At 38.9% G+C, this 24281-nt stretch overlaps 2 protein-coding genes across 7 annotated transcripts in view; one reads left to right on the top strand and one right to left on the bottom strand.

Annotated features, from left to right (window-relative positions):
• The window catches only part of ABL2 (ABL proto-oncogene 2, non-receptor tyrosine kinase), a 109567-nt gene that overhangs the window by 46477 nt on the left and 38809 nt on the right, over positions 1–24281 (top strand). For 2 of the 6 annotated variants that reach the window (XM_060197745.1, XM_060197749.1), the window contains exons 2-3: positions 19075–19137; positions 20440–20610. In XM_060197745.1, coding sequence (XP_060053728.1) covers positions 19075–19137; positions 20440–20610 — 234 coding nt within the window. Of the gene's footprint in view, positions 1–13782; positions 14038–19074; positions 19138–20439; positions 20611–24281 lie in introns of those variants that run through there. The other 4 variants (XM_060197748.1, XM_060197751.1, XM_060197746.1 and 1 more) reach the window with 3 other exon arrangements.
• The window catches only part of TOR3A (torsin family 3 member A), an 80206-nt gene continuing 61858 nt past the window's right edge, over positions 5934–24281 (bottom strand). Inside the window, exon 6 of the transcript XR_009551572.1 lies at positions 5934–6147. The gene's annotated coding sequence lies outside the window, so the exon portion shown is untranslated. The remainder of the gene's footprint in view (positions 6148–24281) is intronic.

Raw genomic sequence — 24281 nt, 5'->3', positions numbered from 1 at the left:
CTAAGTCTGTGTTTTAAACAACTTTGAGACATACAATTAAATTTCCCCCTCTCATATTAATTAACTAGTGATTTATATGACTACATTTTACTAGGAGTGTGCATAAACACCATTCCCACCACCGAAAGACTGTGACCCATCCCTCCCACCAACTCCCACTCCCCACTGTCCCAGGAAGCTGCATGTCTACCCCTCACCACAGGATTTTTACTTTGGTGGCCTACTTACAATTTGGTCAGGTCCTGCTTTTATGGTGGTTGCCAATAGGGGTGGGGGACACAGTTTGGTGGTGACTATGGTGTGGGACCATACTCTACAACCTTATAATCTTGTATAAATAAATATATTAATTCTTAAAAGATCTAAGAAATGTTCACTTTGGGAGCTAAAGGAAACAAATACACCTAAGTATTACTTAAGTACTCAAGAAAATAAAAGTAATAAGGCTATTATTAGCAGCAACAGTTTTAGATTTTTGTTATTATTTTACCCTAAGAAACAAACTGGTGAATATTTTTTTGGAAAACCCTGACTCTAATGAGTCAAATTTAAGAATAAGTATATATCAACTTTATCATCCTAACCTAGAAGAGCTAAGGAAGGAACATGTTTCTGCTAATGCTAAGAATAAAGGTTTAAAATACTGTAAGAAATTAAAACAAAATATAAGAACATGTTGTAAAAGGACCGAGCCTTACAAGTTGAACTGCTTCAGTAAGCATCTTGATTATTCCAAAGATGCCCCGAGAAACAACCCAACCCTTCTGGCTTCTGACACAGAAGCACAGAAAGAGCCAAGTCAAGTTCCAAGAATAGTCATGGCATACCATTCCCTTCCAACTACAGTCATTCTCAGGAGATTGTCAGACTTTAGGAGCAGCTTGCCCTGGGAGTAGTGGCAGAATTCAGGAGGGCAGTTATTATCACTGTTCCCTTCTTAGCTACTCAACCTTATAAATAGGACACTAAGGAGCCTTGTCTAATAGTAATTAATTTATTCAACTTAATAGCACTTAATCAGTGTAATTCAAGAGGGAACAGCAAGGATAGGCTAAAATTATTAGCTATTATGAAATTTATTTTCAGAGGCTATCTGAAAAAAGTGCTAAATCGACTTTTATAGTATTTAAGTATGAAATGTAAAACATTTTCCTCAAAGTTGGGACAAGCTATATGTTAACAGGATACAGGACCAAATACGACCAATTTAAAAGTAGCACTTTGCTCAGGTAATAAAGATTACCCATAATGTTCTCCCTGTCTAGTCATAAGTAACCAAGGGAAACCATCCTTACTAGAACTTATTTTCAGAAAAGTATATCTCCTTTTCCATAGTTCACTAAGGCTTATTGGGCATGTCATAGCCTTCAAATAAAACACCTATAATGTACTAATCAAGACTTCTAGCCTCCCTACTCATTGCATGTTTATTATCTTCCCCGTAAGTGAGGTCCTATGCAAATTACTTATGTGTGTATATATGTACCATCAGAAAAATAATTACACAGAATTTCTATTTTTTTTCAGGCTATTATTATTATTATTACTATTACTATTAATGGTAGAGACAGAGTGATTTAATAAAAAACGAAACAGCAGCAAAGCTTCCTTTAATGTGGTAGAGGCCAGGCTTAAACCTGGGTCACATAAACGGTAAATCAGAAGGCTTCAGGGATTGAACCTCTGGCCTCTGGTGCCTTAGGTATGTAAGTTGGTGCTCTAACAGGTAGAGCTAACTCTCCAGCCGGATTCTCACCAATCTCTTGAGAGAGAGAGAGAGAGAGAGAGAGAGAGAGAGAGAGGGAGAATATGAACCACTGTTCAGCTCTGACATAAGAAGGCTTCAGGGATTGAACCTCTGGCCTCTGGTGCCTTAGGTTTGTAAGTTGGTGCTCTAACAGGTAGAGCTAATTCTCCAGCCGGATTCTCACCAATCTCTTAAAGCCTCCTTTGATTGCAGAGGCTGTGGTATAAGATGTTGTCTAGCCTGTAATCTTCTTTATTGTTGATCATTCCCTTTCATCAGCCTTTATATCTTTAGGATGAGCTCACGTTTCCATTTATTAGGCTTACGACACAGTGGCATGCCAGACACTAGTAAAACTTCCTAGGATATCTGTCTGCTAGGAGACTAAAATTAAGAGCTAGATATTTATTCCTTAAGGACATCCATTTAAAGAGAATAGTTCCTTCTCCTTCCCATCTCATTCTTCAGATAGATCATTTATTTTCTGTCAGGAGCTTCAGTCTTGTCTGCCCTAATATTCTAAGTAAGCCACCAGGTATTCACTCAGCTTTTACTGATGTGAAACATTCTTGGCAGTGAATGTCTGTTCTCTATCACTTCTAAATGACAAGTGGTGATTTTTCCGTTCTGAGTCTGGAGAAGAAACAGAAGTCCTATTAAAGGGACCCAGAGGGTAGGGATAAAGGAGCTAGTTGAATATCTACTGATCTGGTTTAATATTCTACCATTCTTTGCTTTTGTTTTTTTCTTTGGCTTTGGCATCCCTAACTTCTATTGGTGCTGTGGGTCACGTATGTTTTCTTCCTTGTTTCTCCCACCACACACAAGAAAAAACAAAGCAAAACAAACAAACAAATCCACCAGAAAATTGAGTCTTATGCAACTGTCTCATGTTTCTTCTGTTCTTGAAAACAAAAACAAAAACAAAAAGTCCTAAGAAACTTGACAGAGAATTAACAAAAGGAAAAACAATAATAACAAGTGGTCAGAGGACAAACCTCCCCTTTATATTTCCTACTTTCTCCTTTCTGCTTAAAACCAATAGAAAAGTTGGGTATCAAAAAAAGCTGTAGACCTTTTTAATTTTTTAATATGTATGTATGTATTTATTTATTTATTTAGGATAGATAGAAATTGAGGGGGCCAGGTGGCAGTGTACCTGGTTGAGCACACATGTGCACATACCAGGGTTCAAGCCCTCAGCCCCCAACTGAAGAGGGAAAGCTTCACAGGTGGTGAAGCAGTGCTGCAGGTGCCTCTGTCTCTCTTCCTTTCTGTCTCCCCTTTCCTATCAATTTCTGACTGTCTCTATTCAAAAAAAAATTTAAATAATAAAAAAATTTAAGGGAGGGAGAGAGAAAATGAGAGAAAGAGGGAGATAGAATTATAGCACTGACTTACCGCTTGTGCCATGCACAGGGCCCAGGTTTCAAGCCCGTGCTTCCCACATGCAGGGGGAAGTTTCATGATGGGTGAAACAAGGTTGTATCTCACTTTCTGATTCCCTGTCTCTTCCTCCCCTCTCAGTTTCTCTTCTGTCCTATGAAATAAAAAGAGTGGGGAGGGGGAGGAAAAAAATGATTGCCAGTAGCAGTGGATTTTGTGCAGGCATCAAGCTCCAACAATACTGGTGGCAAGGAAGTCAGGCCGTAATGCAGTGGGTTAAGCTCAGGTGGCGCAAAGCGCGAGGACTGGCGTAAGGATCCGGTTCAAGACCCTGGCTCCCCACCTGCAGGGGAGTCGCTTCACAAGCGGTGAAGCAAGTCTGCCGGTGTCTTTCTCTCCCCCTCTCCGTCTTCCCCTATTTTCTGGATTTCCCTCTGTTTTGTCTCACAACAGCAATAACAATAATAACAAGGGCAACAAAAATGTGGAAAAATGGCCTCTAGGAGCAGTGGATTCTTAGTGCAGGCACTGAGCCCTATTGATAACCCTGGAGGCAAAAAAAAAAAAAATCAATAAAGACTTCAGAGTTTTAAAAATTTGTTGCCCTTCTTGTTATTGTTGTTATTGCTGTTATTTCTGTTGGACAGGACAGAGAGAAATTGAGAGAGGACGAGAAGACAGAGGTGGGGAGAGAAAGATAGGCACCTGCAGACCTGCTTCACCACTTGTGAAGAGACCCTCCTGCAGGTGGGGAGGTGGGACCCGAACCAGGATCCTTAAACCAGTTTTTGCACTTCTCACCATGTGTGCTTAACCTGCACTACCCTCTAGCCCCCACGAACTTTTTTTTTTTGAAGTTTCACAAATTTAGCCTTTTTTCTTGTACCAAGAATTGTTACAATTGCTATTTATTTCGTGACAGGTAAGGAAATTTGGTTAGAACTTAATTCTCCTTCAAGACAGAGTCTCTGTATCTTTCATCTTTGTAGCTCCTGATAATAGCTAGTAAATAATAAAACTCTGCCAGTGTATGGTAGTTATTAAGAGATTAGTAAAATTATCTCTGATACTACACAGAAAGTCAGTGGTTTAGAGTCATATTCCTAGTCATATTACATCAAAACCATTGTTCACTCTAGAGCATGCCATTTGGAATGTTGTCATCTTTAATTACTTTACTCTAGATGGTTGACATAAAAACACTTTGTGTATTTTTAATCTGGGAGTGATACGCAAGGACGCATACTGCATCTTCTCATTTTACTCCTGTATCTCTGGTACTTATTATAGTGCCTGGAAGAAAGTGAATGTTCAATAGATATTTGGGTAATTAATGCTGATGAATTATTATTGATAGGCACTTAAGAATTTTCTGTGGGTTGAATTTATTTCTTTTGTCTGCAGATATATGCATGTACATTCCATGCACAAAACTATAGCATGTATTTGTGTTTGTGTGTGTATGCAGTTGTTACGTGCTTCTGTAGTCTCAGTGCAACAGCTGACTATATGGATTACAGAGGATTGTATCATAGATCTTTAGGCATGATCTAGGTTTCTTTGCACGTTTCTCCCTAGGAATGTCAGCTCTAAGCTTGTATTGAAGTCATTGTACCAGGTGCTAGCTCCACTGACTTTGGGAATTCTGAGTGAGGGAGGATTGACACATTCCTCTCATCCCTTAGATATTTCATTATCTTTTGACTAAACAACACAGGCACTGATGTGCTTCTGCTAAGAATCAGAGATCTTGGAATGTGGAATTCCACAAATTTTATGTGTTTAGGAAGGATATTGCTTTCCTTTAAACTTATGTTCCGGTTCTGAGCAGGATATTTATATCTAAAATAAGTTTAGAAATTTTAGTTGCCAACTTTCATCTGTAGGTATTGCTAAGATTAGTGTCTGGTAATATGCTCTTATGACATGACTTTTTTTGTTGTCATATAACTCATTTGAAATGTGCTTCAACCTATTTTTTCCCCCATTTGAAACATTGATATACCAGATTCCAATGTAATTTTTATGAGAGTGACAGATAGTAAATGTCTGGCAGTTAATGTGCTGATAGTGGATCCCTCAGATGGGCTGACACTCCCTGCCCTGCCCTCAATCTGCCCCCAAGAACAATTGGCATGTATGTAACTTTGAGGCAGAGTCTGAGTGGTGACTCAGTGGAATCTCTTAAATCATAAACATGGTATTCTCCTCGGATCCTAGGTACCTCCTGTGCAACTCTCTGCACTGTGTTCTTTTCCTCTCTTTATATTTAAAAAGTATTTATTTCTATCTCAGAGAGGCAGGGGGAGAGACAAGAAGCCGGGGCACCACCACAGTAGCAGTGGAAGTGTGATTGCTTTTTCCTCTTTATTTCATTAAAGATTATCACACAGTAAAAATGACTGTACAAGTCTTAAGAACTAGCCTCCCTTTTTCTCTCCCTACCTCCCATCTTCCTGTCTCTCTCTTCCTTTCTCTGCTCTCTCTTTTCCACTGCTCAGCTTTCATTTTTGGTAGTGCCAGGGATTTGAACCTGGGAGCTCAGAACTTCAGGTACAAAAGTTGTTTGAATAACAACTTTTATGCTCTCTTCCTGCTTCCTAAGTACTAAAATTTTATTTATAAAATGGAAATATTGACAAGACCATAGGATAAGAGGGATACAATTCTACACAGTTCCCACCACCAGAACTCCGTATCCCATCCCCTCCCATGAAAGCTTTCCTATTCTTTTTTTTTAATATTTATTTTATTTATTCCCTTTTGTTGCCCTTGTTGTTTTATTGTTGTAGTTATTATTGTTGTTGGATAGGACAGAGAGAAATGGAGAGAGGAGGGGAAGACAGAGAGGAGGAGAGAAAGATAGACACCTGCAGACCTGCTTCACCGCCTGTGAAGCGACTCCCCTGCAGGTGGGGAGCCGGGGTTCGAACCGGGATCCTTATGCCGGTCCTTGTGCTTTGCGCCACCTGCGCTTAACCCGCTGCGCTACAGCCCGACTCCCGAAAGCTTTCCTATTCTTTATCCCTCTGGGAGTATGGACCCAGGATCATTATGGGGTGCAGAAGGTGGAAGGTCTGGCTTCTGTAATTGCTTCCCCACTGAACATGGGCATTGGCAGATCGATCCATACTCCCAGCCTATCTCTCTCTTTCCCTAGTGGGGCAGGGAGGTGGGGCTCTAGGACACAGTGGTGGGGTTCTCTGCCCAGGGAGTCAGGTTGGCATCACGGTAGCATCTGAAACCTGGTAGCTGAAAAACAGTTAAGATATAAAGCAGAACGAATTGTTGACTAATCAAGAACCTAAAGGCAAGAATATTGCAGATGAAGATTTGGGGTCTCTGTTTTGGAAAAAGCTAGTAGTAGGTCTATTTTAGGTATATTCCAAGAGGCCCATGACTTGACTAGTTTTAGCCTGAGCCTGACAGCTAACATGGTTTACAGTAAACTAAATACTGTTGTTGGTACAAGTGTAAAATTTCTGAGCTTTCTGCAAAACATTCTCACCCCCAACCTAGGTCCTCCACCATGATGTACCAGAACCCGAAAGCCCGCCCCCCTTACCCACCCCCCTTCCTTTATTTTGGTGCAGTACACCAAACATAGTCCATATTCTGCTTTGTGTTTCTCCTTCTGTTCTTATTGTTCAACTTCTGTCTGTGAGTGAGATCATTCCATACTCATCCTCTTTCTGGCATATCTCACTTAACATCACTCCTTCAAGCTCCATCCAAGATGAAGAAGGTGAATTCATCGTTTTTAATAGCTGAGTATTATTCCTGTGTGTGTGTCAGTCACAACTTTCCCAATCACTCATCTGTTGTTGGACACCTAGGTTGCTTCCAAGTTTTGGCTATTACAAGTTGTGCTGTTATGAACATAGGTGCACACAGATCTTTTTGGATGGGTTTATTTGGTTCCTTAGGATATATCCCCAGGAGAGGAATTGTGGGGTCATAGGGTAGGTCCATTTCTAGCCTTCTGAGAGTTCTTCAGACTGCTCTCCACAGAGGTTGGACCAATCACATTCCCACCAGCAGTGCAGGAGGGTTCCTTTGCCCCCACAACCTCTCCAGCATTTGTTGTTGCTGTCATTTCTGATGTATAACATTCTCACAGTGAAGTGTCGTCTCATTGTTGTCTTAATTTGCATTTCTCTGACAGTGATTTGGAGCATTTTTTTCATATATCTGTTGGCCTTTAGGATCTCTTCTGTGGTGAATATTCTGTTCACATTCTCTCCCTACTTTTGGATGGGGTCATTTGGTTTTTTAAAAAGTTGCTTAGTTTGGTGAGCTCTTCATATGTTTTGGCTACTAGCCTTTTGTCTGTTGTATAGCATATAAAGATCTCCTATTTTGTAAGGATTCTCTTTGGGTGGTGGTTTCTTTTGCTGTGCAGAAGCCTTTCAATTTGATATAGTTCTGTTGGTTTATTTTTAGTCTCTCATGCAATTGGGTTTGTATCATTGAAGATGCCTCTAAACTTTAGGTGGAAAAGAGTTCTGCCAATATTTTCCTCTAAGTATTTGATAGTTTCTGGTCTAACATTCCAAGTCCATATCCATTTGGAGTTTACTTTTGTGTGTGGTGAAATGAAGTGGTTCAGTTTCCTTTTGCTGCATGTTTCAACTCACTTTTCCCAACACCATTTGTTGAAGACTCTTCATTCTCCATAGTTTGGGCCCTCTTGTCAAAAATTAGATGTCCATAGTTGTGGGGGATTCTAAGCATTTTTAATACTTGTGATCTTGTGTAGTTCTGTGGGAAGCAGATTAATTATATCATCCCAAAAATTATTGTTCAAATCCTCTTTAAATTTTTTTTATCTTTATTTATTGGGTAGAGACAGCCAGAAATCAAGAGGGAAGGGAGTGATAGAGAAGAAGAGAGACAGAGAGACACCTGCAGCTCTGCTTCACCACTCATGAAGCTTACCCCCTGCAGGGGCTCAAACCCGGGTCCTTGCGCACTGTCATACGTGTGCTCAACCAGGTACGCCACCATCCAGCCCCTTTGTTCAAATCTTCTATGGTCACATCATAACCTAGCATCAGACAAACACTTAGCTATTCTTTATCCTTGTAGTTTTGTGTTTTGAAGAATATCAGAAATAGACCATATTGTAATTAGTCTTTGCAACTGACTTCTTTTAGAAATTCAACATGATGAAAAAGAAAGAAAAGAAATTCAACATGATGTCTTTGAGACCCATCCAAGTTGTTTTCAGTCATTCCTTTTGATTGATGACAAGTATTCCATGACATGAATGTAACATAGTTTGTCTATCGAGTCGCCTGCTGAGGGGCATTTTGATTTACTTTCATTTGGGGGCAAATTTGGATAGAGTCACCATAACCATTTCTGAATTATTAAAATAATATTTATTGGGGTCAGGCAGTGGGGCACCTCATAGAGTATGCATAAACAAGTTACAATACACAAGGACCCAGGTTCAAGCCCCAGTTTCCACCTGTGGAAAGCAGGGGCTTCAGGAGTGGTGAAGCAGTGCTGCAGGTGTCTATTTCTTCCCCCCCTAGTTGTTCCCCTCTTCTCTTTTGATTTATATCATATATATATATAACTATTTCATGAGTTAGAGGTAAGGAGACAGAAGGCAGAACATTGCTAAACTCTGCCATACTATGGTGTCAGGAATTGAACCCAAGACTTTTGGTCCTTGCATATGAAAATCAAGTACACTACTTCTACAGTCTCCCCAGTCCTACATTTCTGTGCAAGAGTTTGCATGAATACAAGTTTTCATTTTTCCAGAATACCCAGCAGTGGGATTTCTAGGCTACATGCTAAGTTTGAAATACAGCTTTCCTTCTCATGCTTCAGACTCATCCTAAGGGAAGATTCGACTGCTCTTGACATCCAGTGGGTGCTGAAATAAGGGCAGTGAATGAGGCCTTTGTTTCTCTTGGTCTAGGCAATTCAAGCTAGCAGGAAATAGCTTGCAGCCAGAATCTGAGTATAGGGAGTATATGCACACACAGGCATGCCTCTTCATAGATACTGGAGAACTAGCTTAGCAGGTCTAAAACAGGAAAAGTCAGTTAAAAAAAATAACTATCATATGAAAGAATTATTCTCTTACTCAGTTATCTGTGGGGCAGTTACTACATTTCTACTCCAAATCCTAAGTAACTACTAATCTGCTTTCTCTCTTCTTTTTGTACTTCATATGACTGGAACCATGCAGTATGTAAATAGTAAATGTGATTTCTTTTATATACTATTAATGCTTTATCAAGATATAAATCATAAAAATCACCCGTTTAAAACATAATCTAGGGGTCCACCGGTGTCACACACTCAGTTTAATGGACACATTATCATGTGCAAGGGACTGGGTGTGAGACCTCACTCCCTACCTGCAGAGGGGATGCTTCATGAGCAGTGAAGCAGGTCTAGTCTGCAGGTGCCTTTTTTGCTATCTGCCTCACCCCTCTCTATTTCTCTCTGTCCTAGCAAATAAAGTAGAAAGGGTGGGGGGGGTGTGATAGGTTTTATATCAAACTCCAGTGATAACCCTGGTGGCAATAAAATTTTTTTTAAACTATATAGTTCAGTGGTTTTAGTATACTCATAGACTTCTTCAACTATCAGCAAATTCTAATCTTAGAATGTTTTCATTACCCCCCAAAGAAAACTCATTTCAATCAGCAATCATTCCAGATTTCTCCTCTCACACTGACTTTTCTCTGAATTTAACTTATTCTAGTTTTATTTTTGTTTTAACCAGAACACTGCTCAGCTCTGCCTTATGGTGGTACTGGGGATTGAACCTGGGACCTTTGCTGCCTCAGACATAAAAGTTTTTTGTTGTTATTGTTGTTGTTGTTGATGTCAAAGATTGAAGATATTTTAACACCATTCTTGTAGAGTTTTAGAGTGTTCTGATATATGGCCTATTTATGGTGGTCTAACTGTTTATAGGAGACCTTTCAGAACTTCTTTCAGGGCAGGCTTGGTGATAGTTGATTCTTTCAACTGTTGCTTGTCTGAGAAGGCTTTTTATGCCTTCAGCTAGTCTGAATGACAGTCTAGCAGGATACAGTAGTCTTGGTTGAAAGCCTTTCTCATTGAGCACTCAGTAGATATCTTGCCATTCTCTTCTGTCCTATAGTGTTTGTGTGGGGAAGTGTCCTGCTAATCTTATGGGTTTTCCTTTGTAGGTGACTCTTTGTTTTTCTCTTGCAGCCTTCAGGATCTTTTCTTTATCCTTATTGCTTTCCATTCTAAATATGATGTGTCTTGTTGTCTTTAAGTCTGGGTTAATTCTGTTTGGGACCCTCTGGGCTTCTTGAACCTTTATGTCTTTGATGTTGTCTAGAATAGAGATTTTTCAGCTATTTTGTCCTGAAGAATGCTTTCTTCCCCTCCCTCTCTTTCTTCCTCTGGTAAGCCAATAATGTATATATTATTTCTTTTGAAGTCATTCCATAGGTCTCTGTTGTTGTTTTCAGTATCTCTTAATCTCTTTTTTGAGATCTCTTACTTCCTTTTTAGTTGTCTCTAATTCGTCCTCGATCTTGCTAATTCTGTCTTCAGCCTCATTGATTCTATTCTCTCTCCCCTCTACTGTTTTCTGGATTTCATCTATTTTGTTACCCTGTTCTGATAATATTTTAGCTTGTTCAGCTAGTTGTGTTCTTAGCTCAGCTATTTCAGCTTTCAGCTCTCTAGTAACCTTGAGATAATTAGTGTTTTCTTCCAGGGTCTCATTTGTTGTTTCTGCATTTCTGATGACAGTTCTTTCAAACTCTTTACTCACTCCTGTGATTATTTCCTTAACTAGTGTTTGGATGTTGACCTCATTATTTTGTGCTTCAATCTTTGGGGGGGGGGGGGTTAGCTGGATTCTTGTCCTGGTTCATTTTTCCAATATTTCTTCTTGTTGGTTTAACCATTTTATATAGTATGTTATGAGGTCCCTCTCAGTACTTTTCAAATTACTGACCACTCTTGCCTGGATTGACTTGTGTCTAAGTAAGATAGTTAAAGGGTTCACTGTTGTGGAAATTGACAGATGTTTCAATATTATTTTAATCCCTGAGTTGGAGCTTAAAAGCCTCTTTTGTTCTTTTTCTTAACTGTAGGCTATGGGAGCCTGAGGGCTTTTAAACTATAAGTAGCTTTCTTAGCTTAATCCCTCACTCCTGACCAATAGATAAAGCAGTATGGGGCAGAGATAATCCAGTGGTTATGCAAAGAGACTCTCACAGCCCCACTGCTAGGCCACCAAAAGGTATAGATCTTCTCCTGAGTTTCCTCATTAGTTCTTTGTTCCCTGCTGTTGCAGCTTCTGAAGGCAGTAGCAATGGAGACTCACAGTTGCATTTGGTGAGTCTTAGGAGAGTCCTCTCCTCCCTTCAGCTGTCTTTTTGTTGGTGAAACAGACTGGAGGTGGTGTCTCGACTGGTAAACTGCCGGATTGTTACCAGCCACTTAATATGTCCCTAGGCTCCTCTCTGTCTGCTAGCCACATGTATTTGCACTCACGGGTGATTTAGTGGGTTCCTGATGTCGTTCTAGTCCTGTATTGTTGTGGTCCCAGATGTACTCCTTTGGTATTCCTAGTAGACCCAGGAGAGGAGGGAAGGGGAGGGGAGGGGAGGGGAGGGGAGGGACACAGCTACTGCTGCTCTGTAGCCCCGCCTCTGGATGTCTCTCATTTTTGAATAGCCATTATCCTATCTTCCTAGTCCTTAACTTACTTTAGACACTATCTAAATGGAATCACACAATTTATATTGTTTGGCCTCTTTCACTTGGCTTATTTTCAAGATTCATCAGTGATACAGCATTAATTTCCTTCTAGTGTGGAATAATTTTATTTACCTATTGATAAATATTTGTTTCCAATTTCCTTCATCTTTTGTGATGGTTCTGTATGCTCTGTTGTATATTTTACTGTTTGTAATTTAAAAAATATTTATTTATCCCCTTTTGTTGCTCTTGTAGCTTTATTGTTGTATTAGTTGTTGTTATTGATGTTGTTGGATAGGACAGAGACAAATGGAGAGAGATGGGGAAGACAGGGAGAGAAAGACACCTGCAGACCTGCTTAACCACCTGTGAAGCAACTCCCCTGCAGGTGAGGAGCTGGGGGCTCGAACCGGGATCCTTATGCCAGTCCTTGTGCTTTGTGCCACGTGCACTTAACCCGCTGCACTACCACTCGACTCTCTGTTTGTAATTTTTTCCCATTTAATTCATATTTTTTTCACTCAGAAGTTAGAGATTGGTGGTACAAGTAATGAATATGATTATTAATATTGCAGTAATGAAATTTATCAATATTTAGTGAACTGCTATGTCACATGATTAATACATAATGTTAAAAATTCAAGGGACTAAGCTGTGGTGCATTGGTAGAGAACACATGTTACCATGTGCAAGGACCAGGATTCAAGCCATTAAGCCCCCACCTCTAGGGAGAATGCTTCATGAACAATGAAGCAGTGCTATAGGTCTCGGTCTCTCTCTCTCTCTCTCTCTCCCTTCCTCTCAATTTCTCTGTCTCTATTCAAAATATCCAAATAAGTTTTTTTGTTTGTTTTTAATTCAGAGGGCTGAGAAAAGAGCTCACCTAGGAAGAGGCCTGCTTTGTCATGCCTGCTACTCAGTTTTGAGCCTGGCCCTCTTCACATGGGAAGAAACCTTGGTGCTGTGGTATGTTTCCTTCCATCTCTCTTTTCTGTCTGAAAAACTTGGCCCCAAATGGTAAAGTTTTGGTGATGACCAAATTAATAATAGGGAGTTGGGCAGTAGCGCAGCGGGTTAAGTGCACGTGGTGTGAAGCACAAGAACTGGAGTAAGGATCCCAGTTCAAGCCCGACTCCCCACCTACAGGGGAGTCCCTTCACAAGTGGTGAGCCAGGTGTGCAGGTGCCTCTCTCTCCCCCCTCTGTCTTCCCCTCCTCTCTCCATTTCTCACTGTCCTATCTTAACAACGACGACATCAATAACAACAACAGTAATAACTACAACAACAGTGTTGTAAACAAGGGCAACAAAAGGGAAAATAAATATTTAAATTTTTTAAAAAATTAATAATAATTATGATTATTAAAAATTCAAACAAGATAAACCAAAGTACAAGATAGATCCATTTCAAAGACAAGCCAAAACTTTTTTTTGACAAGAGCACCAGCTACTTATTGCTGGTGCCAGGGATCCAATCAATTATAAACCAACAAATTTTAATGCGATAGAGAGTGAAGATTTTTTTTAATGTATTTCCATATTGTATATCAAGGCTATAGAACCAAATTTTAAGTGAGGGTAGTCATTTCTTGGCTCTGTGCTTGCTTATGAATCAGATAGTAACTATGTTTGGATTTGTGGTTTTGAACGAATTTAAATGATGCAAAAGATGAGTCTCTTTAGGCGTTTCCTCTCTTAAAAGTGTATTTGCTGTTTTTATTGTAAATAGGCTTTCTCCATGGAAACTTCTCTGCAATTTCATTCATTATTGAATGAAATTTCATCCTTCTGTACTGATTCCTACATATTATTCACAACCTGTGTATTTGTTGGCTTTTTCTTTGCTTACTTTCTTGACCTACTCCCAGATTTTAAAATAACTCCACATTGACGTAGTCTTTTGCTAATTACTAAACATTTTCCTTTCGATTACTTTCTACCCTTCCATTGGTTCACTCTGGCCACTGCATACATGAGTAAATGTCACAGGCCTGTGGTATTGCTGGTCAGAGAGTGGAATTCCAACACTTCCTCTTTACAAAGCACAGTTTAACTTGTGTGCTCTGGACAGAGGATGATCCTTGGTACAGTTCTGCTTCCACTCCATGGTTATGGGAGAGATGAGGACTTGGCCTCCTGCTGCGTGTGTGGTGAGCTTTCAGGAACTTCTCTATCCAATTTGACAGGTATGGTTCAGAATTGGTAGTCTCTGGAATGGTAGGTAGCCACATGAACAATGTGAATGGAGGTTTCAAAAAATGAATATTTACTGTTACAGATTCAGTGTTGGTCAGTGACATGTCATGAGCCTTTTTTTCCCTGGTATTTATTTTAGGGCTTGAATAAATACTTATTGAAATAAAGATGAGTAATATTTAATATTTTCTGGGCTTGAGATAAGTATTCCTTAATACTAAAAATACTATATTTAGAACTGTTGACTGATTTATCTGAATACTTCAGTTTTTAAAAAAAGTATTAAGTATTAGCTTCTTTGAAAATATGCAGTTAGCATAAGTATAATTCTGGCAAGAGGGTGTTAATAAAATATATGAAAATGCTTAAACTAAAAGTGTTGCCTTTTAACTTACGTAATTACTACTACCTGGTAGGTTTTATATATATATATATATATATATATATATATATATGACAGAGAAAAAGTGAAAGAGACCACACAGTATTAAAGTTTCTTTCAGTGTGGTAAGTGCAGACTCAAGCCAAGATCACATACATTAGATTTCTAATTAAATGCTATGTTAGTCGTTGACTAATTGGTAAAAACTGGTTTTAAATAAAACTATATGCTAAACTTAAGAATTATCTCTGAATTTTAGTTTTTTTGGATTTTAGCTGGTTTAACCCTGATAATTTACTTTGCATTTGCTGTTATTTTTGTTTTACCTCATTTTTATTATGTCCTGCAAGTGTAATGATAGGAAAATAATAAAACTACCTTTTTTTTAAAGAACTTGAAGGTTCTAGCAGGGAAGTGCAGCTACACGTCTATTCAGGGAAGGCTGTCTACCCAGCACAGCGCTTAGGGAGGGACGTACATGGAATGATGAGGGAGGGAGAGGACACCTGCCTGGCCAGCCAGATCATCTTCACATCCCAAACTGCTTTTTGTTAATAGTTATCATAATGTATTTCTCCTCCCTAGTCCTATATTCCCCTTTTACCCCTCACTGGCTCTGCTTAGCTCTGGCTTAGGGTGGTGTTGTGGGAGGCCTATGCTCTGTTAGTATTCTGTTGTCTTAAGACCATGATATTTACCTCTGTAGCAGTGATTGGTAAAAGCTTAACTTACTACCTAAGGTATCTAAGTTTTCATTTCACATTGTTTAAAAATAAAACATTCCTAGCCTGTGTACTGCATTTGGATGTGTGTTATGTCTGAGTCATCCAGACATGTCTGTCTTAAATTGAAGAAGGAAAATGGCACACACCAAACCCAAGGAGTGACATTTACTTATTCTTCCTATAACTCCCCACCCCATTCCTTAGTTTGTTCTCCATTTAGTTCCTTAGTTGTTTGTGATTTAATACATGTCCATTTTTGTCCTCAGGAAAAGATGAGGATGTTTATTGTCTTTGAAATATTTTTCCTTTTGTTTGGTGTTAGTAGGTAGGATAGTGTTTGAGTGGACATCCTGTGTAGACAGACTGCTCAGGAAACTGACCCTTACTAGTTCTCTGAGAACAAAATAACGAGTGGGAAGACAAAAGTAAGGAAATGAGATCTTTTGACTTGACCGAAAAGGCCATAATGTTAGCTGTGAGAAGGGGAATGAGGGTTGTTTTCCAAGTTGTGTTTCTTTTAGTACTATTTCCTCAAAAATGACTTTATCCTGTATTTATTATTTTGTATATTTAAGGAATTACATTATTGTTTACCTTGTATATTTCTTTTCATTTTATATTAAAGAGCTTATTCTCTTTTTCTCTTGTCAGCATGTTTTTTAAAAATATTTTTATTTTATTATTATTGGATAGAGAAAGAGAAATTGAGAGGGGAGAGAAAAAGACAGAGAGACACCAGTAGCTCTGCTTCACTACTTGTGAAGCTTTCCCCCTGCAAGTGGGGAATAGGGGCTTGAACCTGGGTCCTTGCTTACCTGAGTCTGACATACACTTTAGAAATTGGCACTGCGGGCAGGACTAGATTGCATAATGGTTATGCAAACAGACTGTCATACCTTTGAAGTCCCAGGTTCAATCCCCTGTACCACTGTAAACCAGAGCTGATCAGTGCTCTGGTAAAAAAGAAAAAAGAGAAAGAAAGAAAGAAAGAAAGAAAGAAAGAAAGAAAGAAAGAAAGAAAGAAAGAAAGAAAGAAAGGAAGGAAGGAAGGAAGGAAGGAAGGAAGAGAAAAGAGGCACTGTAATGTGTGTGCTTAACCAGATGTGCCACCGCCTGGCCCCTAGTTAACTTTTTTTAAAAGCAAAATTTAACTTTCCTTTAATCCTTTTATTATTATTTTTTTTCTTTATTGGGGAATTAATGTTTTACACCCTTTAATCCTCTTTTGAACTGTATGTATCAGTTTGTCCCCAGCACTAATAAAAGAACCACAGTATTGACACCTATAACTTTGCTGTCAGTCTGCTGTCACCAGTGCAGAATCCTGTTCATCCAGTTTAAATGCTTTTTCTGAAAACCCTTTCTGACTCCAGAGGATTTTTTTTTTCCATTTTCTATTCTCTTAAAGCATCTTTTCTGGGGATAGCAGTACATGTGATTCATGTAGTTAACAAATCTTTTTTGAGAGTCTTTATGTAAGTGGTCTATTCTGAGTACTTGGAATTTGTCAGTGAATAAAGCAGATAAAAATCCTGCCCTTATAAAACTGATATTCTAGTGTGTGGAGGAGTTAGATAATATACATAAAATAATAAAGGATTAAATTAGCTTATTTTATGGTAGTAAGAGCTATGAGGAGAAATAGATTAGGAAAGGAAACACAGGAAGTATGAGGATATTATCAGGAAGAAAAGCATTTTAAAATAGAAATAGAGGTGTCATGCTTCCGTGACACCAACCTGACTTCACTGAATAGACGACCTCACCAATGTGTCCTAGTGCCCCACCTCCTCAGATCCGTGCCCCACTAGGGGAAGGTAGAAACTTGCTGGGAGTATGGATTGACCTGTCAACGCCCATGTCCAGTGGAGAAGCAATTACTGAAGCCAGACCTTCCACCTTTTCCTTCCCATAAAGATCCTTGGGATAAAGAATAGGGAAACTTCTAATGGAGGAGAGGGAATATGGAACTCTGGTGGTGGGAACTGAATTGTGTGGAATTGTATCCCTCTTATCCCACAATCTTGTCAGTCATTATTAAATCAATTTAAAAATAAATAAAAAGAAAATGGAGGTGTCAGAGAAGTGACACTAAGTGAGATATTACATGAATATCTTGGGAGAATGTTTTGGGCAGAAAGAAAACCAGTACAGGTTGGGAAGATAGCATAATGACTATGAAAAATATTTTCTTGCCTGGTGCCACCATAATCCCTGGTGCCACCATAAGTCAAAGCTGAACAGTGCTCTGCTTAAGAGAAGACAAAAGAAAATAAAAAAGAAAAGCAAACAAATAATACAGACTTCCTAAGGCAGGAGAGTACTTGACATGTTCAAGTCAGAGCAAGGAGACCAGTGGCCAGAATGAGAAAAACCCAGGGAGAGTAGTAGGAAGATGAATTGAATAAGACAAGTTGTAAAGGGCTTTGGCTTTTACTTCTCTATACAATAAATAAAGATAATTAAAATTTTTTTAAAATGATTAAAGAATTAACATTTTGGGTGACCAGGTAGTGGTGCACTTGGTTAAGTACACACATTACAGTGCACCCAGGTTCAAGCCCATGGTCCCCACCTCCAATGGGAAAACTTTGTGAATGCTGAAGCAGGACTGCAGGGGTCTCTCTGTCTCTTTCCCTCTCTACCTCCCCATCTCAATTTCTCTCTCTGTATCCAATAATAAAAAAAATAAAAATACTTTAAAAAAACAAGTCATTATTAAAAAGAATTAATATTTTGTAGTTCACTGGAAATTCTGTTTGAGTAGATAATGTTTTGTTAGAAAAAAGAAAGAGTGCATGTGGCCAGTTTGAATATGTTTTATGTAATTCAGTTTTTGTGTAATCCTGATTATCTAAACATCTATGATGTAGATGTTCCCCTTCATTATGACACTGTGTTTAAATAAAGAGCAACACATCTGTTTTAAATAAATATTTCAGGACATTTGGACATATCTTCAGTTTTTCTGTAATCCTCTTTAATTGTGTGTGTGTGTGTGTGTGTGTGTGTGTGTGTGTGTGTGAGAGAGAGAGAGAGAGAGAGAGAGAGAGAGAGAGAGAAAACTAGAGCATCTCTCTGATACATGTGGTGCTGGGGTTCAAACTGAGAACCTCATTTTTGAGAGTTCAATGCTTATTCCACTACACCACTTCCTAGGCTGCTATAATAGTCTTAATATAATAAAAATTTAACTAGATGTGAAAATTTAGAACCATAGTACTCTTAAGAGAAAGAAGTGAAATATACTATAAAATTGTTATATTTACACATTCAGCCTGCACTAGGAATTTCTATTTGTATCATGTAGACAGTGATGAAACTATCTTTTAAATCTTGGCTAATGTGATTTCAAGATTAAACTTTATTTCATTGTTTTCCATCTCTCATGTTTGTGTAATTTGGTCATTCATCTATTCAACAGTTACTGAACACAAGTTATGTAATTCTTGCTTGAAAAAAGATATCATTCTTATGCCTTGGAGCACATTATGAAATTTGCGAGACAGTCCTAAATTGGGGATATTGTAAATATAAAGATGAAAAGATAAATGCAGTCTGTACAATGCTTTTGAAAGCACAGGGGTGAGGAGTGTGTAAGGCTTCCTAGTAGGTTGAGGTGGTATATAACTTCTAGATTGATGCCAAGTGTTACAAAGTAGAAACTAACCAGTCAAATAGGGTGGGATCAGACCCACTACATGTAGACAGAACTATTTGAACATAAGTCAAGACTAGTAGCGGCATAAAGTGGAAATTTCCAGATGAGGAGTAGGTAGAGGTAAAGCTAGAGAGAAATAGGAGGAGCTCTAATAATGAACAATTTTGAAGGCCTCATGAAAGAGATTTTGTAGGCTGGTTGGTGAACTATTGAAGGGACGTAAGGAGAGTGACATGGTTAAATTTTTTGTTTTGAATAGATCACTTTGCCAGCTGTGTGGAGGATGGATTTGAGGGAGACAAGACTGGAGGCAGTAGTCCAGGTGAGAGATGATGGGGATGCCAATTAAAGTGTTAACATTAGAAATGGAGAGGAGGGAATGGACCTGAAAAGAAAGAAATCACATACAAAGAAAGAAATATAAGGAATTTTCTTCTTCCATATGACAAAGTCAATTGAAAATCTAAAATTAGTATGTGGTGCGGGGGAGAAGCAATAGAAAAGTGCTAGATGATAACGAGCATTTAGATAGTGGTAGAAAGCTGCTAAAAACTGTTCCATTGATCAAAAAAATTGCTATTGGGAGAACAATACTATTTTTGTAAAAATGACTTGGGCTGTGAGCAGGTTGTACTTACTTAAGGTGGGTATTTACATAATAAACGGGCTTCCTGTTTGTACAGAATGCCTAAATTGAGGAGCTATAAAGCCTTGAAGAAGGAACCAAGTCTTTGTAATATTTCAGTCATTACACATGTCCATTCTTGGCAACATATCATAGAATCTTTAAGAAATGTTTTTTTCGTTGAATAAAACAAAAATTGCAAGCTACTATGTTATGGACAATGATGGTAATTTGAAGGTATTTTGAAATGCCAAGAATATTTTGTATTAAACCAGGAACATTCCCTGCTGCTTAATGGATATTAGGATATTTTCACTAGAAATGCTATTTCTATAATTTTGTAATATGCGAATGTGGGTCTGCATTTATTCAGTATGCACACATGAAATATCTGTGGTTTTCCCACTATTTCCTTTGTATGGAGCTTTAAGGAAAGAGTATTTGGGGAATACTTAGAAAATGTAACTGCTCCTCCTTAAAACCACTTCTATCAAAACAAAATAGTCTTGTATGTTTTATAAAATGGATACTTTTTTTCTTTTTGAGAAAATTATGATTATTTTCCTTTTTGGGTCGTCCCCCCCCCCCGACTTTGGTGAATATATTTCAGTCATGGCTGAATGTTTGTTTGGGGTATTTTTCTCTGTCTTGTTATATTTTCAACAGATATACTCATGTTTTAGCACATAATGTAAATTTGCCCATTCTTTTAAAAAATATTTTATTTTTAACTTTATTTGATAGGACAGAGAGAAATTTAGAGGAAGGAGAGAGATAGATACCTGCAGGCCTGCTTCACCATTTGTGGGGACCAAGGGCTTACACACTATAATGTGTGCACTTAACCAGGTGTGCCACTTCTTTGCCCATTCTTTGACTACTTAGTCACACGGTTCTGTTTCACCCTGGATCTTCCAGAATATGACAGCTCTGTGTCTTTACCAAGTACAAGTGATTTCCAGCTGTTGAATTTGTTGTGATTTCCTGTTTGTCTTTCAGAAGCCTTGCACCGCCCCTATGGCTGTGATGTTGAATCCCAGGCACTGAATGAGGCCATCAGGTGGAGCTCAAAGGAAAACCTGCTTGGAGCCACTGAGAGCGATCCTAATCTTTTCGTTGCACTTTATGATTTTGTAGCCAGTGGAGATAACACTCTGAGCATCACTAAAGGTAAGTGTCTGTAAAAGCCTCTCATGTTTCAGTTTTCATTAGTGAACAGGAAATGAAGAATTCTGTTCTAGATTCTGCTTCTGACTTAAACTAGGTGAGTCAGGCCCAGTATTTTCAGTCAATTGTCCCTCCTCCTCCTCCTCCTTCTCCTCCTCTTTCTTCTTTCTCCTCCTCTCTTCTTCCTTTTCTTCTTCTTTTTTTAAATTTTTTAATCTTTATTTATTTATTGGATAGAGATAGTCAGAAATCAAGGGGGAAGGGGGGGGAAGATAGGATGAGAGGCACCTTCAGCACTGCTTCACCACTCACAAAGATTTCCCCCTGCAGGTGAGGGCTGGGGACTTGAACCTGGGTCCTTATGCATTGTAACGTGCACTCAACCAGATGTGCCACCACCTAGCCCCATCTCTCTTCTTAAAAACTTGTATATGGATCAGTGCCATTTTGTTAACTTTATAGGACTTCTTAAGGATAAAATGAGATAAAGCACTTTAAGGAAAAGCCACCATACAACATATACATAAAGTTTTCTCATTCTCACAATTTGATATTATATATAATATGCCAGTATTATTTGCTAGAAAGCTTAGGTTCAGAATGCATCTCTTTTCACCAAACTGTGGCTGACTCAAATAAGTCACTTTGCCAGACTCCTGTGCACTGGTGTTTGTTCCCAGATTGCCCATTTGAGAGTCATTATCAGTCAGCAACTAGATTAGAACTTTGACCCCAGAGGACCTAATGGGGGTTGTACTGTTATATGGGAAACTGGGGAATATTATGCATGTACAAACTATTGTACTTACTGTTGAATGTAAAACATTAATTCCCCAATAAAAAAAAAATCAGAAAAAAAAAAAAAAGAACTTTGACCCAATACATAAACCACCTCCTAGGGCGGAGGGTAGATAGCATAATGGTTATGCAAACAAACTCTCATGCCTGAGGCTCCAAAGTCCCAGGTTCAATCCCCCGCACCATCATAAGCCAAAGCTGAACAGTGTTCTGGTAAAAAAAATTAAAAAAATAAACCACCCACCTCCTTCACTAAGTATATTCATTATTCAGTTTAGATACCATTTTCTTATTTTTGGAGAAAGACTTTAAGTGTGAAGAAAAGTAATCTAGAGATTCACATTCTGGGGAAAATGTGCTTTGAGTAGCACTAGCACAGACACTTTACCATTTTTTGTGTGAGTGACTGAAAGGAATAGCAGGAAGGGTATTTGTTGTAGTATATCTCTTAAGAACAATAGTTTACCTCAGCAGTAAATTCTTTTTTAAAAAAAAAATTATTATTTTCCCTTTTGTTGCCCTTGTTGTTTTTTATTATTGTAGTTATTATTGTTGTTGTTGTTGATGTTGTCGTTGAAATGGAGAGAGGAGGGGAAGACAGAGGGGGAGAGGACACCTGCAGACCTGCTTCACCGCCTGTGAAACGACTCCCCTGCAGGTGGGAATCTGGGGGTTCAAACCAGGATCCTTACACCGGTCCTTGCGTTTTGCACCATATGCACTTAACTGGTTGCACTACCACCCAACTCCCAGCAGTAAATTCTTATAAACATGAACACTAAAAATATGCCCAAATGAAATCATCCATTACAGATTAAAAAAAAAAAAAAAGGACACAAAATGTAGATTTTTTTTTTTTTTTGCCTCCAGGGTTATTGCTACAACACGTTGGCTGCACTATGCATCCATTGCTCCTGGAGGCTGTTTTTTTCCCTTTTTTGTTGCCCTTATCGTTGTTATTGTTGTTATTGCTGTCATTGTTGCTGGATAGGACAGAGAGAAATGGAGAGAGGAGGGGAAGACCAGAGGGGGAGAGAAAGACAGACACCTGCAGACTTGCTTCACTGCTTGTGGAGTGACTTCCCTGCAGGTGGGTAGCCAGGGACTCGAACTGGGATCCTTAGGCCGGTCCTTGTGCTTTGCACCATGTACATTTAACCTGCTGTGCTACTGCCTGGCCCCCAAAATGTACAACTTTTATGAGAAAGAAATAGGATGGAACATTTTCATTATACACATAAATTGGATTGCTGATCTGCCTAAGCTGTTTCTTGGCTTTGAAACTTACAAAAGTATCTTACTGGGAAATGTTTTATTTCAGGATAACTTGTCAGATGTGCCCTTAATTGTAAGGTGCAGAATGTGGTATTAAGTGGGAATGGGTATACCAAATTAAAAAGGCAGAGGAGATAGCATAGTGGCTGGGGAGATAGCATAGTGGTTACACAAAATGTTCATGCCTGAAACTCCAATTTCATAGGTTCAATCCCCCATACCACCATGTGCCAGAGCTGGGCAGTGTTTTGATTAAAAATAAATAAATAAATGTCTTCATTCAAGTAATGCTATGTTTATATAAACTTCTTGTATACCTCAGTTTTTAAAATCTAGCCAGGTTAATCAAAAGCAGAAATGTTTATAATAAAATTTCTCAAACTGGGTTATACATTTACCCCAGAGTAAGTATAAAGTCATATATACCGGAATATTTGTACTGGTGGTCTTAGTAGTTTCCCTATTGAAAGCACAAACATGCCAAAATCAGTGGATTATCTACTACTGCTATTTTTACTTAAGATTGTGGTTTGGTTGCTTGATAGTGATAGTGTTTATGTGTGTAAGAATGTATGTTTTGGGGGGTTGGGTGGTGGCACAGTGGGTTAAGTGCATGTGGAGCAAAGTGCAAGGACCGGCGTAAGGATCCCGGTTCGAGCCCCCGACTCCCTACCTACAGGGGAGTCGCTTCACAGGCGGTGAAGCAGGTCTGCAGGTGTCTGTCTTTCTCTCCCCCTCTATGTCTTCCCCTCCTCTCTCCATTTCTTTCTGTCCTGTCCAACAACAAACAGTATCAACAATGGCAATAATAATGGCCACAATGAGGCTACAACTAGGGCAACAAAAGGGGGGGAAAAGTGGCCTCCAGGAGCGGTGGATTCATGGTGCAGGCACCTAGCCCAGCAATAACCCTGGAGGGGGGAAAAAAAAAAAAGAATGTATGTTTTGGTATTGGAAAGAAATAGTTTCACAAAGTTTTAGCATTAAATAAACACCTTCAAAGACATTATATTCTGTGCAGTAATCTCAGTTTTTTTTTCTTCAGTAAAAGGGTTATTGTTGAGGTTCAGTGCCACCACCATGAATCTACTGCTCCTGGAGGCCATTTTTCCTCCTTTTGTTGTCCTTGTTGTTGTAGCCTTGTTATGGTTATTATTGCTATTGTTGATGTCAGTTCATTGGTGGATAGAACAGAGAGAAATGGAGAGAGGAGGGAAAGACAGGGGGAGAGAAAGACAAACACCTGCAGAAGCGACTCCCTTGCAGGTGGGGATCCTGGGGCTCGAACTGGAATCCCTACGCTGGGCCTTGCGCCCTGCACCACATGCGCCTAACCCACTGCACCACCTCCCGATTCCCAATCTCAGTGTTTTTGTTGTTGTTTTTTTTTTAAGTACCAAAGCATTTATCAGCTCTAGATTGTGGTGGTAGCAGGAATTGAATCTGGAACCTCAGCCATGAGAGTCATTATGCTATCTACCCTTGCCCTCCTAGATATAATTTTATATAGTATTGTCCAAGTTAGTTATCAAGGAAGCACTGATTAAAAAATATCTGATAACTCAATTACCTGTTATGACCACTACCAGTGTGCAATTCAG

Source organism: Erinaceus europaeus, chromosome 9, assembly GCF_950295315.1.
Source record: "Erinaceus europaeus chromosome 9, mEriEur2.1, whole genome shotgun sequence".
In the NCBI taxonomy this organism is placed as follows: Eukaryota; Metazoa; Chordata; class Mammalia; order Eulipotyphla; family Erinaceidae; genus Erinaceus; species Erinaceus europaeus.
The sequence above is the reverse complement of the archived record's forward strand: the minus strand, read 5'-3'. Positions and strand labels throughout refer to the sequence as shown.